At 32.2% G+C, this 18,446-nt stretch overlaps 1 protein-coding gene across 6 annotated transcripts in view; it reads right to left on the bottom strand.

Annotated features, from left to right (window-relative positions):
* Positions 1-18,446, bottom strand: part of LRRIQ1 (leucine rich repeats and IQ motif containing 1) — a 229,911-nt gene that overhangs the window by 145,426 nt on the left and 66,039 nt on the right. For all 6 annotated transcript variants that reach the window (XM_055095956.1, XM_055095957.1, XM_055095960.1 and 3 more), the window contains 4 exons: positions 16,016-16,209; positions 15,570-15,697; positions 10,496-10,569; positions 7,960-8,053 (listed from right to left, as the gene is read on the bottom strand). In XM_055095956.1, the coding sequence (XP_054951931.1) occupies positions 7,960-8,053; positions 10,496-10,569; positions 15,570-15,697; positions 16,016-16,209 (490 nt within the window). The remainder of the gene's footprint in view (positions 1-7,959; positions 8,054-10,495; positions 10,570-15,569; positions 15,698-16,015; positions 16,210-18,446) is intronic.

Here is an 18,446-nt window from a genome sequence, read left to right as displayed (position 1 = left end):
AAATTTGTAATAAAATATGTCAATTTATTTTCCCACAAGTATGTTTTAGTCAATAAAATAAGTGTTCATGCTTCATGCAAACAAAATGATAAAAAATACATTGAAAGATTATTTGAGACATTAATTTTGTTTCTGGTTGTTGAAACTGGCAATGTGGCAGCTATTTGGATGGAAAGTGACACCAGATCAGCAAGATAATTCATGTCATTTTTGCTCAACAACTAACAAACAATTCATGGCCCTAAAAGGACGTGCTCTGAATCATGGGAAAAGCTAATATTTTTTATTTGTCATCTAGGCTTGGCCCGTATAGTTACTAGGAAAAAAAAATCCACCTAAAAACAACCCATCAGATATTTTCATTATAAACAGTATTACTTGCCAAGCAGTGCCTTTTAGATGTAATTATACTCTTGTTTTTGTATGAGAAGTTTCACTTTAAGATCTAGCTCCTAAAAGTGAGGATCCCAAACTTGGAGATTAGGAGTACTTTAAACCCAGTGTAAAAGAAGCATAGCCCCAGAACTTGAGTCACTACAGGTAAGTGGAAATATCGATTGCTTCTATTCCAGATGAGGGGGTCCTATACCCAGTGCACGAAAGGTCTAGAAACACATTTAGGTGGCCTTTCACACACACACACACACACACACACACACAACTCATTTGAATAATTGAAATTTCTGATACCCTTATGATTTGACATCAACAGTTGACATTTCTTGTAGTAATATGTCCTATAGTTCAGTTTCTCAGGAAACCTGGGGAATGTGATAAATACTATAGCACTTTAGAAGTCTGAGTACTGTAGTTTCACAATTCCTGATACTGACAATTACTGTGAATTAGCAATAACACCAGTTGTCAATTTATCAGGAATAACATTTCTAATCACTAATGTAAAATTAAATGAGTTCAATAGAAAAACTTGGTGGAGGGGGGAAGAAACACGCAATTTGTCAAGCCTTTACACATTACAATGTAATTAAATACTGTAATGTATTTGTTCAACAAATATTTTGGGGTGTCTATTACATACAAGGGACTGTGCTGGTACTATGTAACTGAAGCAAAAACAATAAACAAAATTTTTTCCATTAGGGATATAACATTTTAGTTGGCTGTTTTAGATTATATCCTTTTAAAAATTAATGGATATAAATAAAATTTCTCAATTTAACAGATCTCAGTGAAATGCTACAACACAAACCTGAAATGGACAAACTAAGTGCAATCTACACAATTCAGTACTGCAGATCAAGCTGTTAAACTCTCTGCGTAAATGAATATATGTCCTTTAAAAAAATAAAGGAAATGTACTCTGCACCCTCCAGAATTTGTTTCCAAGATATAAATGGTAATTCTGTCACCAATTATGTTTCCTTCTGTTCTCTTTAAAATTGCAATTCTGTTCTTGTATTCAACAAAAGTTAAGGAAACTGGTCTGAACATTTGTACTCAAGGTGCCACAAATGTCTCCGGATTGAGAATTGACCATATGCATCCAAAGGGCACATGGTGAAGGACTAAAGTATAATATTAGTAAGGAAAAGTGATTATATCCTTTCCCCAATAAATGAAGAGAGATATTTATCTCTGAGTAAACAGAATGCCAACTTGCTAAAGCAAAAAGACAAGAGGGAAGCCATAAGCTTATTATAAATTAAATAAGAGGCAAGAAAAGCCATCCAGACATTTGGGAGAACAGGGATTTTGTGCCCTAAAGATAGCCTGTGAGATAGTAAGTTAAAAGATCTTATCTATAAGAGAATGAGAGGGGAAGAGTATGTTCTCATTACATGAGTCCAACTAACGCATTTTTAATGGCTTCCCTGAAATCACATCTGAATGAGTAAAATATTTGAGACTTCCCTAAAATAACCCATGCCTTGAGGCAGTGACCAATTTTCTCTGGTAGAAATAAGAAGTGCCTGGGACAATGCAAGAAATATATCCAGAAATAAAAATGTAAACTGCCATTTTTATAACTACAGAATCCCCAGTACCCAAAGAGATTATTTCAGAACATAAAATTCTTCTTGCTTTGTCTTTCAGAAGCAAAACTCTTAAAAAGCAAAAGAAAGCCATGAGAAAAGAATAGCATATGTTTAGTATGAATGGGAAAACAATATATATTCCAAGTTAGAAATATTTCTTATGCTATTAATATAAAAAGTATAGAAATAGCCTATTTATACATTAACTTTAATATTAATAGAAAATATTAATATTGATTTTAAAAACTATGTGTAAATAAAAGAGAGGAAATAATATCAAGGGTATAAACCCTATAAAAATCATTTTAAGAGAAAATAGATCCAAATCTAAGAAGATGTAGTCTAGCTATTCAGGAGATGATAAACTATACAAGATTGAAGAATGTCCTATCCAAGGATATAATAAAATGAACAATATTTATTTAATCTTTCCATCTCTGGAAACTTTTATACTTCAGATGTTTTTAGAAATCAGTTTTTAGATATTTTGACATTTTTTAGAAAACTGTGCATGCAAACATGTCGTATCTAATGTATGCTAATTAATCTCTGCACCTCAATTTTTATTTATTAACAAAATGAAAGAATTGAGAGAGGGTGTGTGTGTGTGTGTGTGTGTGTATATATATATATATATAAAATGTCTAATACCATATACATATATATGGTACATATGTCCCCTTCCAGCTCTATTCTGGAAGAATCTGTACAATAATTTGGGGCTATTTCCATGACTGAATTTTAGCCCTTTATAATTCCTGGACTCTAATAAATTTGGTCACTTGTTTCCTAATCTCTTATCGGTTTGCTGATGAAAAAAGTCTTCCCAAAATGCTTATTTCTGGTAGAAATACAAAATGTCTGGGACAATGCCAGAAATATATTCAGAACTAAACATGTAATCTACCATTTTTATAACCACACATATATTCAAATGTTCTCTATTGCTCACTAAAAACAATAGCTAATATTTTCTTAGTGTGGCAGGTGAGAGGCACTCTATAAAATGCTTTCATGTGGTAGCATATTTAGCCTTCACACAGACTGTTAGCGTTGGCTGATATTCTTGTTCTTTACCTTTTCTAGCCTCTTGTGAAGTAGGTTTGGTGATATGACTAGTTACACGAATGGAACTAGTCAACGGAGTGGAATATGAGTGAAGTGATGACTGCCTTGTTCTTTACCTTTTCTAGCCTCTCGTGCAGTAGGTTTGGTGATATGACCAGTTACATGAATGGAACCAGTCAACGGAATGGAATATGTGTGAAGTGATGACTGCCGCCTGTGAAAGCAGAGTGGTTATATGTCAGTTGTACCCTTCCCTATGGTCGGTCCCTTTCCCTCTCTCCTACCACAATCCACTAGCTTACAAAAGCCAAGTACAGTGAAGCCACATGAAACAGTCTACAAAATGGAAGCAGCCTGACTTTCTGAGTCTGCCTACATTATACAGGCTGAACCCACATCAAATGTAATGTAAACAAGAAATAATCTAGTATTGAACCACACAGATTTCTGGGTTATTTTTTATGAAGCCTAACCTATATTACCCTATGAGATAAGTACTATTCAAATCATAAGGTTTCTAGGCTTTTGTAAATACCTCTCTAAAATGAGAATGACAATTACAGAACCCAACTTACAGGGCTGCTGTGAAATAAAGTAATATATAGAGAGAGTACTTCGTCTATTCTCTGACCACTGTAAGTACTTGATTTCTCATCTCCTTCCGATGGTATTTCCCAGTATACCCATTTTACATCTGAATAGACTAGCTTCAAACAGAGTCTAGCTACATCTGACCTTCCTTACTTTTCTTGGATATTCCTCCACCAGAATTGTTTTTATTAGTTCTTTATGATTTTAAATCTTAGCAAACTTCTGAGGTTTAACTAAAAGTGTGCCCCTTTAGCCAAGGCCGTTTCTCCCTGTCACACTAAACTGAGATGATTTTTCTAAATTTTTAAAGCTTATATATTGCCTACAATAATCATTTGACACTAGTGTTTTATTAGACACAAAAACTCTAAGAGTTACAAGCGTAGATTTTGCAGCCAGACTGCATGAGTTAGATTTCCTGGCTCCTCTACTTGATAGCTATGTAACCTTGGTCAAGTTATTTAGCCTTTATGGGACTCAGTTTCCTCAGCTATAAAATGGGATGCTGGGTTACATACATAATTATTAGGCATATTGTATAGATTAAATGAGAAGAGTGTTGAGCACAGAGTGAATGTTGTATTAGTGGTTTTGATCATTATTATTTTTCATGGTTATCAATTCTGTGCCTACATTTTATCTCCCCAATATGATTAGAAAAATGTCTTAAAATTATGGGTTATATTAAATTTCCTTCATAATGTCCAACATGTTAGGACACTGAGGACACTGCATACAGAAGGAGTTCATAAAATACTTGGTGATTAAATAAGATCCCATATATAATCTGGTTAACATGGTAATGGGAAATAGTAAATTTTCGTTATCTTACCACGTTCTAAGAATTGTTCTAAATAAATTATGCGTATTATACCATTCAGTTCTCATAACCACCCCATGAGACTATCGTCCTCATTTTACTACTGGGGATTCAGAGACATAAAAAAGTTAAGTTAGAGCTGGACATGGTGGCATACACCTCTTGTCCCAGCTACTCAGGAGGCTTTGGTAAAGGAAATGCTTAAGTCCAGGAGTTCAAGGCCATCCTGGGCAACATAGAAAGACCACATATCTAAAAAAGAAAATTAAGTTACTTGTCCAGGATCACACAGTATGGGGTAGGGGTAGAATATCCTTGTTTTAAAATGGTGGTTTTCAAACTTTAGTATATATCAGAATCATCAAAAGGGCTTCTTAAAGTACAGATTACTGAACACCATTCCTAGGTTTCTGATTCAGTAGGCTTGGATGGTGTCAAAAATACTGCATTTCTGCTGGGTTTCCAGGTGATGATGACTGATGCTGGTCAAGAGACACACCTTTGAGAACCACTGTACTAGGTCATACTCTTTCATCTGTGCTGCACAGCTTAACGTACACTTGGAAAAGACATTTCTAAACTGGAAGTTGACATTTTTTTCTAAAATGTGGAAACATGCCAGATTTCCCTAAATAACATTGTACTATTAGAAACTTTTTTGGAAACCTGGCTCTAAAGAAAAAAGAAAGAAAAATGGACTTTCTGGGCCAAGATAATAACTCTTCTAAGATATACAAGTTACCAATATGCAGTAAATTACATAGGTGTTTGAGTTAGTGTAAAAATGTTTCTACCTTCTTAACCAAAGACCAAGTAACAAATCCAGGAAACAAATTAACCTAGAAAGAATGTCAGAGGTTTGCAGTAGCCTCAGACAAGAGTGGGAAGACAGACTATTCCCCAGACTCTAATAGCTTGTTCTACAGGTACATTAAGTCAGATATGGGAATTTTAAACATAACCAGACATTTAATTCTTCTGTAATATATCTTATACTCCTCTGAAATTGTCAGATCCAGGATCTTCCTGGACATGGCTACACCTTGCAGAGAAACCAAATCAGGGCAAAAAGTCAACAGCTTCTGCCCTAGGATCAGGTGTTATAGCTATTTTTTTTTTAGTTTGTGTTTTGTTCATAAATGTATTTTAACTGCCTGAACAAGTTGACAAGTTTTCCTGATTCGATTTAAACTCTAATGGTCCTAATATATATTTTGCTACCTAATATGTATTTTAGTAAATGTGTGCCTTCCCCTATACTTAGCATGTTTGTATTGGCAAACTCATTTTCCTAAATTGTAGCCTTGTTTATGCTTGGCTTATCCTGCCTTGATGTACCAGTGAAATGACAGTATAAAAATGTCAAATGTACAATAAATAATGTGAAACCATCTCAAAAGTGAATGTTCTGAGCATAAAAAAAAGACAAAAGTGTAAGCCAGAATGATCACCAATTCCACAGTGGAAAATTTCACGGTGGACATATGCAAATTCTCTCAGTATTCTGGGAGGTAATTCACTTAAACTTGGCAAATCAGTAATCTTCTGTTGATGTGTAAGAAAAAGCCATCTAAATTCAGGGGAAAGGACCAGTAGAAACTGAAGGCAGAACTATAGGAACTGACATAGGAGATTAGTTCCCACAGGCAAAGTTAAAAGAATACATAGAAGACCAGGCACAGTGGCTCACATCTGTTATCCCAGCACTTTGGGAGACTGAGGTGGGAGGATTTCTTGAGCCCAGGAGTTCGAGACCAGCCTGTCTCTATATGAGACATCTGGAAAAAATACTCAGAAAATTGTCATCATAGTAGTAGGGCTAAATTAGCATTACTCCAACGATTTCTTTGGACCATTCTAACAGAACTTAAAAGCAAGCTTAGAAAGTATCTCATTAGTGCCAAGTAACTTAGCCACTGCACACCAAACATAAAATAGAGGCTATTTAAAGTAATACAATGAAATTAAGCATTGGGAATATAAAATTCAAAATGTCCAGAATACAACCAATACTGACCAGGCATGCAATGAAGCAGAGAAATATGATCCAGAATCAGTGAAAAAAAATTCAATACAAGTAGACCTTCAAATGATAGAGATGATGGAAAGAACAGATAAGGAAGTTAAATTAATACAGCTATTATTATTTTCCATATGTTCCAGAAGTTTCCAGAAAGCATGAGCATGATTAGAAGAGAAATTACAAATGTTAAAGAAATACACAAATTTATATAGAGGAAAAATATATCTGCAATCAGAAATGAAAAATAGATGAGTCTGAAAGCAGAGTAGATACTTAAACAGAAAATATCAGAGAATTTGAAGACAAAGCAATAGAAACTATTCGGAGTGAGTGAGGCATGGAAAGGGAAATAAATAATAATAAGTAAAAGAAAACAACAGCAACTCCTGGGATAATTCAAGTGGTCTGATATTGTTGAAACTGGAGTCCTACTAGGGCAGAATAGGTAGTGAAAGGGAGAACAAAAAAATCTGAAAAAAAAATGGCCATAAATTTTCCAAATTTTATGAAAATGGCAGATCCAAAAAGTGTGATAAATCCCAAGTAAACTAAATGCAACCACACCAAAACATACTGTAATCAAATTGTTGAAAACCAGTGATCAAGAGAAAATCTTAAAATCATTCTTAGAGAAAGAAAGACAAGAATGTCAGTAGACATTTCTCAACAGAAACAATGAAAGCCATAAAAGAGTGGAGAGATGTTTTTAAAATACTGGGGGAGGGAACTTATTGCAAAAAAGCATGAGGTATTTCTTAAGGTGATAAAAATGTCCAGTTTTTCACAAAATATTCATATTCATAAACAAAAATGATAAAAATTATGCTATGTAAGTTATCACAAAATAGCTAATTTTTGAAAAAAGATGGTGGTCAATTTGGGGGAAATGGTGTTAGTATATTATTAGAAGTGTAAACGAGAATACTTTTTTTCTACAAAAGTGTATTAAAAATTACAAAATATTTTTCCTGGTTTACATTTAGGTATTGCAATATTCCAAAGAGGAGCAAGAATTTAAATATGCTTATAACACAAACTTTTTAACAGACACCATCCTTCTCTATTAGGAAAATAAAACAAAACCAAATTACTCTCAAAAAGGAAACAATTTAAGTAGGAAGCTATGTAATTATATTATTGGCAAAAAAGCAATTCTCAACAAATATTTTTTCTATAAATGCAAAACCCAAGTTAATATCACACTAAACTTGTCACATAATTAATGGTTTACATTACAATTTTAATTTCAATTTTGTATTAGTTCACACATGGGCAAGAAAATTATTTTAGAATAAAAACATTTTTAAAACTACTTTTACAAAACTTTTTTGGTTTAAAATGACTTTTAATTTTTTAATTAACTTATCCTAGGTAATTGTTATTCACAGGACAATTTTTATCAAACTTTTTTCTGCAACTATAATAATGGATATACATGGGGTGCAACAATGCCTCTTTACCTCCAGTTTGTTTCTTGAAGAAGTGGGTTTCCAGTGACAGACAATTCATGGAGAGAATAGCATGCATCAAACCATTTTATGGCACTTTTAAGATCTACAGAAAATAAAATCATTTTGAAAGGTATCATCACAGATTTAGAACAAATATCATAAATCTATGACCACTGTATTTACTGGTTTGCTATTAAAGAAAAGCAATATTTTTATTTCTTCTGCAGAATGCTATATGCTTTTTAAAGAAGACTGTGTTAAGAACACAGACTATTGTCAGAATATATGTTTCTACCATTTAACAGCTGTGTGAACTTTTGCAAATCTGCTTTACAATTCGGGTTCATATCTGTCTTATAGGGTTAGGATTAAATGAGATAATGTGTGTAAAAGACTTAGAATAGTTTGTGACAGATTGTAAGCACAAAATCTGAAGAAGTAAAATCTAAAGTAATAGGATAAGTGTTAAAATTGTATATACAACAAAATAGATTTCATGGACCTTTTTACCTTAAAAAAGTCAATATAGGGCCGGAGGCAGTGGCTCACACCTGTAATCCCAGCACTTTGGGAGGCCGAGGCGGGCAGACCACCTGAGGTCAGGAGTTTGAGACCAGCCTGACCAATATGGAGAAATCCCATCTCTACTAAAAATACAAAATTAGCTGGGCATGGTGGCACATGCCTGTAATCCTAGCTACTTGGGAAGCTGAGGCAGGAGAATCACTTGAACCCGGGAGATGGAGGTTGCAATGAGCTGAGATCGTGCTATTGCACTCCAGCCTGGGAAACAAGAATGAAACTCTGTCTCAAAAAAAAAAAAAAAAAAGAAAGAAAGAAAACTAAAATGACCTGTCCTAAAATAGAATAAAACTAAGCCCAGCAGGAAAAAAATTATTTAAAAATTATTCATAATTAATTTGACTTCCTGCAAGAATAAAACTTATCATCCTTTAAAGGAAGACAACAACACCCTGACTTACTGAACTATCCACAATGTTCAATGTAGAATTATCTACAATGTTCAACAGATAGTTAAAATTTACTAGACATCCAAAGAAATAGGAAAACATAAGCCATAGTTATGAGAAAAGCAATCAATGGAAACATATCCCAAAGAAAACAAAATGTAAAACAATTTTTGCACAAAGGTGGCAAAGTAATTCGATTATGAAAAAAAAAGGTTATTCAACCAGTGTGGCTAGAACAATTCGATATCCATATAAAAAATGAACTCAACCTCTACTTCACACCATACATAAAAATTAATTTGAGAGGGATCACAGGCCTAACAGTAAAAAACTGAAAGTACAAAAGCTTCTAGAATAAAGCACAGAAAATTATCTTTTCAACCTGGGAGTGAAAATTTTATTATAAAAGGACACACAAAAATAACGAAAAAATTAAAAATATCTACTCATCTAAATATACCATTTAGAAAATTGATAGGTAAAACAAAGGCTAGAAATTTATAAGACAATGATGTCCAGAATATGTAAACATTTTTATAGATCAATAAGAAAAATAAAAATAGTCACATTTCCAAAATGGTGAAACACTTGAATAGACACAACAAAAGAGGGTGCAAAAATCACCAATAAACACTTGTAAAGAAGTTCAACGTCTTTATTCATCAGGTCAATGCAAACTAAAACCACAATGAGATAACATAGTAAATTATTAAAAGCTCTCAAGAATGGAGCAATTGTAACTCTTATTTCTGGTGTGGTTGTAAAATGTTCCAACTACTTTGGAAAATAGTATGTCAGTTTCTTTCAGAGTTACACCTACTCTATTATCCAACAATTATACCCTTACACATTTACCCAAGAGAAGAGAAAACTTAAGCCTGTAAAAATACTTGTACAAGAACCATAGGAACTTTGTATTCATAACCCCCCAACCACAAACAATCAAAGTATGTTCAACAGGGGAATGGATAAACAAACTGTGATATATTCATATATCCCTTACACTTCAGAAAAATAAATATATTTAATAAATATATAAAGTGGTAGAATGTCAGATGCTAATATCACACAAAGAAAGTTGTAGAAAAAAGGAATGTACTGTTTGATACAATTAATATAAAGACAAAATTAATGTGTGGTGATAAATTCAGTCTGTGGCTGCCTCTAGGAGTGGACTGACTGGGACTGGGAATGAGGAAATTTTGAAGAAAGGAAGGAGTCAATTCAAGTCATGATTCTTTAATAAATTTTTAATGAGTGACTACTCTATACCTGTTAGAAAGGTATACTGTTTGCTCATCTTCATTAGGCTATACATTTCATAAGTAAAAGATGTATGACTTTTAAATAAAAGGATAACTGTGACTTTGGCTAGGCCTACCAGAAAGATGTGGAAGTAATATGACTGTAAAAGTGGAAATAAAATTTCAAGTGAATTATTTCAGCATGCTTTATTTTACAGGTTTATTATATGTAAATGCCATTAACTTATGCATTTAAAACAACCCCTTATCATATTTGAAACAGAAAGTCAAAAGTCCATTATTAAAATATATATATTATGCTAAACTTACCAGAAAGACAATTGTGGCTGACATCTAGCTTTTCCAATGAAACAAAATGAAAAAGTGGTACGATTTTAGTCAAGCTGAAAACAAAAACAAAAACTTCATCAAAATTCTAAATTGGAAAATCCTTAATGTTACCATTGTAACTATATAACAATACGTTTTTATAATACAATTATATAATTATACACATTTTATACGATTTTATATATACAATTATAATTGTACAATAAAATTATAGCACTTGCTAACAGTGCTTTTTACAAATGCAGTAATTATAGACTTCTACGTATTTATGATGGAAGACTTCTATTCATTTTGTAAAAGAAATCCTGAAATTACTAATTTCAATCACAAAAATCATGGATTTTCATGTGTATTTGCTATTTAAATAAGAATAAGTGTGTTTTCTTCTGATTATTTTGTTTTGTATTCATATAAGGCCAAATTTACAAAGAATTTACATTTTTTATTTATTTTTCTCCCTGCCTAAAACACATAACCAAAACTTTTAAGGTACAAATGAAAAATCACTTTTCAACAGGAGAAATTACTACTTTTCAACAGGAGAACTAACTAATCACTAGTTTTGTTTTAAAAAATCTTTCTTTACTAGTTGAAAGTATTATAGTACTGTAAGTATTCAAAATTAAACTGGGCTTACTTTTAAATTGGAAATATACTCAATATGTAAATAAATGAGTATAAGAACAGAATAACAAAATGTTTTACCTCAATAGAATGGACTTAAACTTGGCCAAAACACACTGATATTTAAAATTAATACTAATTAATTATGCATATTATAATATAGTAATAATTAATTTTCCTCCTACATTTAAAGGTTTTTATTGTCTTCTAAGTTATAATTGTTATTGAAAACCCATATTCAAACAAAAATCATGATATTAAAAATACCCACGTCATTGGAAACAAAAGCTATAAAGGGTAAATTAACTCTAGTTTGATTTGCATTTCCAACTAGGACAAGTCTACACTTACTGTGTAACATAATATCACATTACCTGTAGCTATTTGGAAATTAAATGAAGCCAGCTCATCTGAATCTTTAAGCAAGATAAAAACTCCTTAGTAAAATACATATATATATATATATTTTTTTTTTTTTTGCCACAATTAGAAAAGCCTTCTGAATTAATTCCCACTATAATTCCATAGCTGTTCAAAATACGCTTTGGCTCAAGGTCTATCTCTGCTACAAAATAAATAAGTATGCATTAATTTTCACTTTTATTGCTTTCGTGTTTTTATACTCTCCCTCCAGTTGTCCTGGAAGGGTCCTTTACCTCTTTATTTCTACAAACTCACTGCCATAGAAAACACCACCACCACCACCAACAACAACGAAATCTCTTATTTTTATATTCTCAGGTCAGAAGCTCACAGAGTAACCCTGTGAGTGGAAGCCTCATGGGGTGTGGCAGAATATTAACCCTTGTATTGACCTTCACTCTTCCCTTGTACTATCCCTTTCAGCATTAGCAGAGAGAAAGAAGATACACTACTGATGAAAAAATAGATGATATAATGAGGCTGGGAGAACATTTCTCTGCATGTTGCCAATCCTAAATACAATATTACATTCATATTAAACATATAAGATCCCACTTCTTAAAAGCAATTTCCAGGAGAAAAATATCCAAGGTAATAAAAGTGAGAATGTATTGGCCATTACATACACTGAATTATTTGTACATATACTCCATAAACAGTGAAATTTACTGAAATTTCACATTGATATTGAAGTAAAGAAAAGGAAAAAAAAGTCAAGGGAAGGGAAGGGAAGGGAAGTGGGGTGGGAAGACATGGAGGGATAGAGGAAATTCAGGCTTTACCTTTACATAATTAGTGGGTTTAAGTCTCAATTTTATGACATTTCCTATTCAAGCACGTTCTGTATAATTGTTACATGCAATATATATATAAATATAATTCAAGTAAAAATAAAATTTTAATAAATGTACTTATTAACAAGAAAATTGTTTCTGTGCTCTACCCTTAATATATTTCTAATACTAACTCTTCACCCTTCCAGTGAAAGGATTTTGAAATATTAATAGTAATGGCATATTAAACCATTCAGAATACAACTTTTTTTCTTTTTTCAGAGTATCTCATGTTTTTAGCCAGTAAGTTATATGGTAACATATAGGTTATAAAAAGACCTCAAATGCAAATAACCAATAATTTTTTTAGAATCAAAAATCAATAAATCTTTGCAAAAATCAATCAAAGTGAAGAAATATACGCTTTGAAAAAATCTTTTTGTAATATTGAAAGTAATCTTTTCAGATAACCTTGCTGTTAAAATCATGTTTGTTTTCTTCTTCTGAAATTTTAATCAAGAAAACTGGCTACTCATTCACCTTTATAACTATTCATTAGGATGGTAGAAACTTAATAGTATAATCCTTTTTTAAAAAACCTCTAGAACTTTTCCTTTTACCGACATTCTGTGCATATTATTTCCAAGAAAATTCAAACCAGAAAGACAAAGGACATTAGTGAAAACCTAAAACCATTTGACCTTGTCACATTAGCCCTGGGCATTAAAAAGATATAAATTTCAAAGACGACAAAAAGCAAAAGATTTGTACGATGAACAGCCAATGGGTAATAGTTTCCACTTTGTGCTCCTACTTAGAGTCTCACTGGAAGTAAAAAGGCTTATAAAGCCAGAGAGTCATCCAGTTAGAACTCCACTAAGTCAAACTTAAAACAGTCACATGTCTTACTGAAAATTTAAAACAGAAATCTGGATGAAAGAATTATTTCAAACAATATGTACTAAGTATCATTCTTTATATGTATTCCATTTGTTGGGAAAAAAGCATATGGACACATAATATCTTCTTTGTGATGAAAATATCAAAATTAAAGGAAAAGTATATATAATTTAAAATCCATACCAAACACAAATCCAAATATCACATTATAAAATTATTCTCCCTTTCCTCTTGGATCATCATTAAAATCCCATACACTAGGTAAGGTAGGCATTACCACTTTTACTTGTGAGAAAAAACTGAGGGTCAGAGAGCAGAATTGCTCAACATCTACTGACCAAGTTGTAGGTTCAATATTCAAACATAGATTTGGTTTTATCAAACCTAATATGGTTTTTAAAAAAGTCATTTCACATGTAAGAGCATAAATTAAAATAAATTAAAATAGATAATTTCTACAGTCAATGAAAATAAACTTGTGAAATATTCTAAGGTTGAAGATTATCTTTACACTATGACATTACAAAATCATTTTAGTATTCCATATGTCCTTTGCTATCAATGACATTTCCCTGGTGCTCTTGGGCCTTCTCCCTTCATCCTCTCAATAATGGCAGAAGGTTACAGGTACAAAGAGCTCTGACAGACTCAGAAGAAATACATTCCAGTATCAGTGACAGTATTATTTGAAATGTCAAAATCACATATATTATACAATAATTTTACTTTTTGGTATAGATGAGTTTTAAAAATTAAGTTCTTTTATGCCAAAATGCTCTGTGGGTGTAAGAACATACATTACTCATTTTTTTATCCCCCAAATAGCAAACCCCATCTCAACAGTCAAATGTTATAAGATTATGCAAACAAAATTATAAATAGAAAACATTTGTACTAATCATTCCAATAATCATGCTCAGTTCTAAAAAATATTTAATTCTCTAGTTTATATAACTCCCATTTTATCAGCTTGATATGCATATGTCATATCATACTGATAGAGCAAAAGTCTATCAGCTAGTATTAAATTTAATTTTTAGAAATAGACTATCTTTGATAACTTAAATTGCCCAAATAAATTAAAGGCATTACTTGTCAAAAAATTTCTTGATTTTCTTTATAATCTCTTTAAATATTTTATGCTTATTAATGTGGCTTGAGGTCCACTTTTATAAAATACATTAGGTATCTCAATTCCTCCGTGACTTACTGCGTATGTCCAAAACATAGCTGAATATTTCATTTTGAAAGTATACTCTGTACCTGGAAAATATTCCGAAAAGATCCAAGGAGTTTGTAAATTGCCCAAATTACTTACACAGTATTATCTGATGGAGCTGGCTCTGGGAACAAATGTCCTTTTAAACTCAAGTCAAATTTTAAATTTTACATTGGATTAAAGTAATTTGAGGGGATTTTTTGAATACATATTTGTTTTTCAATGTCAAGTTTTAATAGGTGGAAGTTAAGTCATTTAGTATATGCCTGCTTAAAAGATGAACACTGTTGTGGAAGAGATTGAGAGATGATTTTATATGTCTTGGGGGAAAATAGGTATATATGTAAAAATGATATTGTCCTTATTCATGTGTTTTGTGAGCATTGTATAACTTAAAGAAACAATTTCTTGTTAAAGGTGGTTTCTTTCCCCTACTCCTTGTGCCTTCGATGAAGAAATTAATCATATTATAGTGAATGGATTACAATGAAATATTAAGCAGAGGAGAAATACACATATTGTGCTCCTGCTTTGGTTTAGCCAGTTATTCTCAGCAAAGATCCAGATGTTTGGTGGTTTCAAATAGATCTTCTGAGGCAGGTACCCATTTCAATTGAATGTTAAGGTATTTTTTTAAGTGTTACTTTATATCCTTAGGGAAATCAAATTTAAATCCATCCTAACAGTTTCAAAAAAACAAGCAAGTTGAGAGCAGAGTAAAAATTGTCCTTCCAGGACTTAATAAGTACCATTTGAGAGAATGAGACATCCTTCTGAATTAAATTAACTACCTCCTGTATTTTCCAAGGACTATGCTCCGTATAAACGTAAACAAATCTTCCCTGAGAGATTTATACAAGTGCATCTTTGAGAAGAAATAAAATTGGAAAGATAAATGGACAATTAAAATTCTACTAAAATTTTAGGGTATGCCAATAATTCATCTTAATTTTTAAAAATTCTATAATGTTATTTTTATAATTTATATACTAATTTATTTTGATGCAATCTCATTGAATTATTAGAGAAATCTAACTTTTATGGTAGTTTATGAACATCACATACTTATTTTAAACAATCATTCACTGAATTTATTTCTTAAGTATGCTTTTACCTGTTTTGAGAGATAGTAATATTTTGTAGTAAAGGCAGCCAGTATGAAGAAAATGCTTCCACAGTTGAAATGCTGTTATCATCCAAGTGCAATTCTCTTAGTAAAACAAGATTCTCCAAGGATGGAAGCTATATTTAAATTTGGTTCATTAGTTTATATTAAGCAAAATATTTTATCATTTAGCCCAATTAAAAAATACACAACCTTCCAAAACTAACAACAGATAGATTCTGATAAAATGCATATCATAAGGTATAAGACTTTTAAAATATGAATAAAATTTCTATTAATTAACTGTATAATATTTAATATTCTTGATAAAGGTTACTTCATGGTGAAAAATGAACAAAATAATTATTCAAAATTGCTTTTAATATGTGATGGGTATTTCTATCAAAAGAAAAGTGTTGCTTTATCACAGAAATCAATTAATTCAAAGCAATTACCTCACTCAGATAATTTCCCTGTAACTTCAATATTTGGAGCAATCCACAATTTTCAACGCCCTCTACATCAGTAAGATGATTATGGGAGCAATCTAGGTATACAATGGTAGGTGTATCACAAAGACCTTTTGTATTAATTAACTGATTGTGGTCCAAAATTAATTGTTGAAGATTTTTCAAAGATTCTAAACCACCTAGAAGAAAAAAGTTATAAGATCACCTGTGTCACACAGTCTTCCAGACTCTAGAAGAAAGTTTCCATTTTTTTTCTAAATAATTGCACCTTTGTATTTCTCACTATCATTAATTACAAGTGAGGACTTAGTCCAAATTCCTGGTGAAACATATCTTGTAAACTGTGTTATTATTTAAACTGGCATCTGGGTGACATATTTTTGAATGACATAATTATCTATCAATTAAAAATTGCACAAAGTACTAAAAGGCATACACTGGGAATGAATGCTTTATATTCAAATAAGAATAAAACAAGGGAGAGATATAACGACTTTTTTCTTAAAAGAATAGTTTTTAGCTCATTCCAGAGCCTTTGAACTTTGAATCCTTGCTTCAGGTTGCATGTATAGTATTAGAATGTCATTTTCCTACCATTTGAATACAGAACCAATGAATTAGTAGCAAATTCTTCAGGTATTTCAATATTGTCATGAGGGACCTCCTCTTTGACCAGATAAACTTAAAATCAGTACGATACTATCTACAAAATATTAGATGAGCCTTAGAAACTGTAACTCAGTGGTCATAAGGAAAAAACTGAGAAGGTTGCTTAAATCAGCCATCAGGAGTTAGCATGAGAAAAAGATGCTGAGGAAGTGTGTAAAGTTTCATGGAAGATATTAAAAATCTAGAAAATGTTCTTTAAATTAGATACTAGACTATGCATTTTTTTCTGTAGGTGTTACTCTGTTAGTTAAAATTATGTAGCCATAAAAAAGGATGAGTTCATGTCCTTTGTAGGGACATGGATGAAGCTGGAAACCATCATTCTGAGCAAACTATCGCCAAGGACAGAAAACCAAACACCGCATGTTCTCACTCATAGGTTGGAATTGAACAATGAGAACACTTGGACACAGGGTGGGGAACATCACACACTGGGGCCTGTGGTAGGGTGGGTGAGGGGGGAGGGCACTGGAGATATACCTAATGTAAATGATGAGTTTAAAAGTGTGTGGCAGTTCCCCCTGCTATTTCTCTCTCTCCTGCCACCATGTGAAGAAGGTGCTTGTTTCCCCTTCAGCTTCTGTCATGATTCTAAGTTCCCTGGGGCCTCCCGGTCATGCTTCCTGTTAAGCATGCAGAAAGGTGAGTCAATTAAACCTCATTTCTTTATATATTACCCAGTCTCAGGTTGTTCTTTATAGCAGTGTGAGAATAAACTAATACAATGCCCCCTTAAAAGGCACAAATTGAGAAGCTGAATAAAAAACAAGACACATCTATCTGTTGTCTTCAAGAGGTCTACCTCACATTTAACAAAACATATAGGCTCAAAGTAAAGGGTTCATGAAACGTCTATCATGCAAGAGAAAACATAGAAGAGCAGGAGTTGCTATACATATGTCAGATAAACTATGCTTTAAACCAACAACAGTTCAAAAGGACAAAGAAGGGCATTGCATCATGATAAACGGTTTAATCCAACAAGATGACATAATTACCCTAAATACATACAGATCCAACATTGGAGCTCCTAAATTAATAAAAAGAGTACTTCTAGACCTACAAAAAGACTTAGCCACACAGTAATCATGGAGGACTTCAACTTCCCATGGATAGCATTAGACAGATCATCACTTAAGCAGAAAACCAACAAAGAAATTCTAGACTTAAATTTGACACTTGAGCAACTGGAACTAATAGGTGTCTACAGAATGCTCTACCCATAAACCACAGAATATACATTCTTCTCATCTACACACAGAACATATGCTAAGGTCAAATTCATACTCAGCCCAAAGCATGTCTGAATGAATTAAAACACAGAGAAATCATACCAATCATACTTTCAGACCAGAGTAGCATAAAAATACAAATCAACACCAAGATGTTCTCTCAAAACCCACACAACTACAGGGAAATCAACTGGCTTCTGAATGCCTTTTGGTTAAACAACAAAATTAAGGCAGAAATTTACAAATTATTTGAAACAAATGAAAAAGGATATACAATATACCAAAATCTCTGGGAAACAGCTACAACAGTGTTAAGAGGAAAGTTTATAGCACTAAATGCCTACATCAAGAAGTTAGAAAAATCTCAAATTAACAATTTAACATCATGCCTACTGGAAGTAGAACACCAAGAACAAACTAACCCCAAAGCTAGTGGAACAAAAGAAATAACTAAAATCACCACAGAACCAAACATAATTTAGACCTAAAAATCCACACAAAGAATAAACAAAATT

The sequence above is a fragment of the Pan paniscus genome, chromosome 10, assembly GCF_029289425.2.
Source record: "Pan paniscus chromosome 10, NHGRI_mPanPan1-v2.0_pri, whole genome shotgun sequence".
NCBI lineage: Eukaryota > Metazoa > Chordata > Mammalia > Primates > Hominidae > Pan > Pan paniscus.
This window is presented reverse-complemented; position numbering and strand designations above follow the sequence as displayed.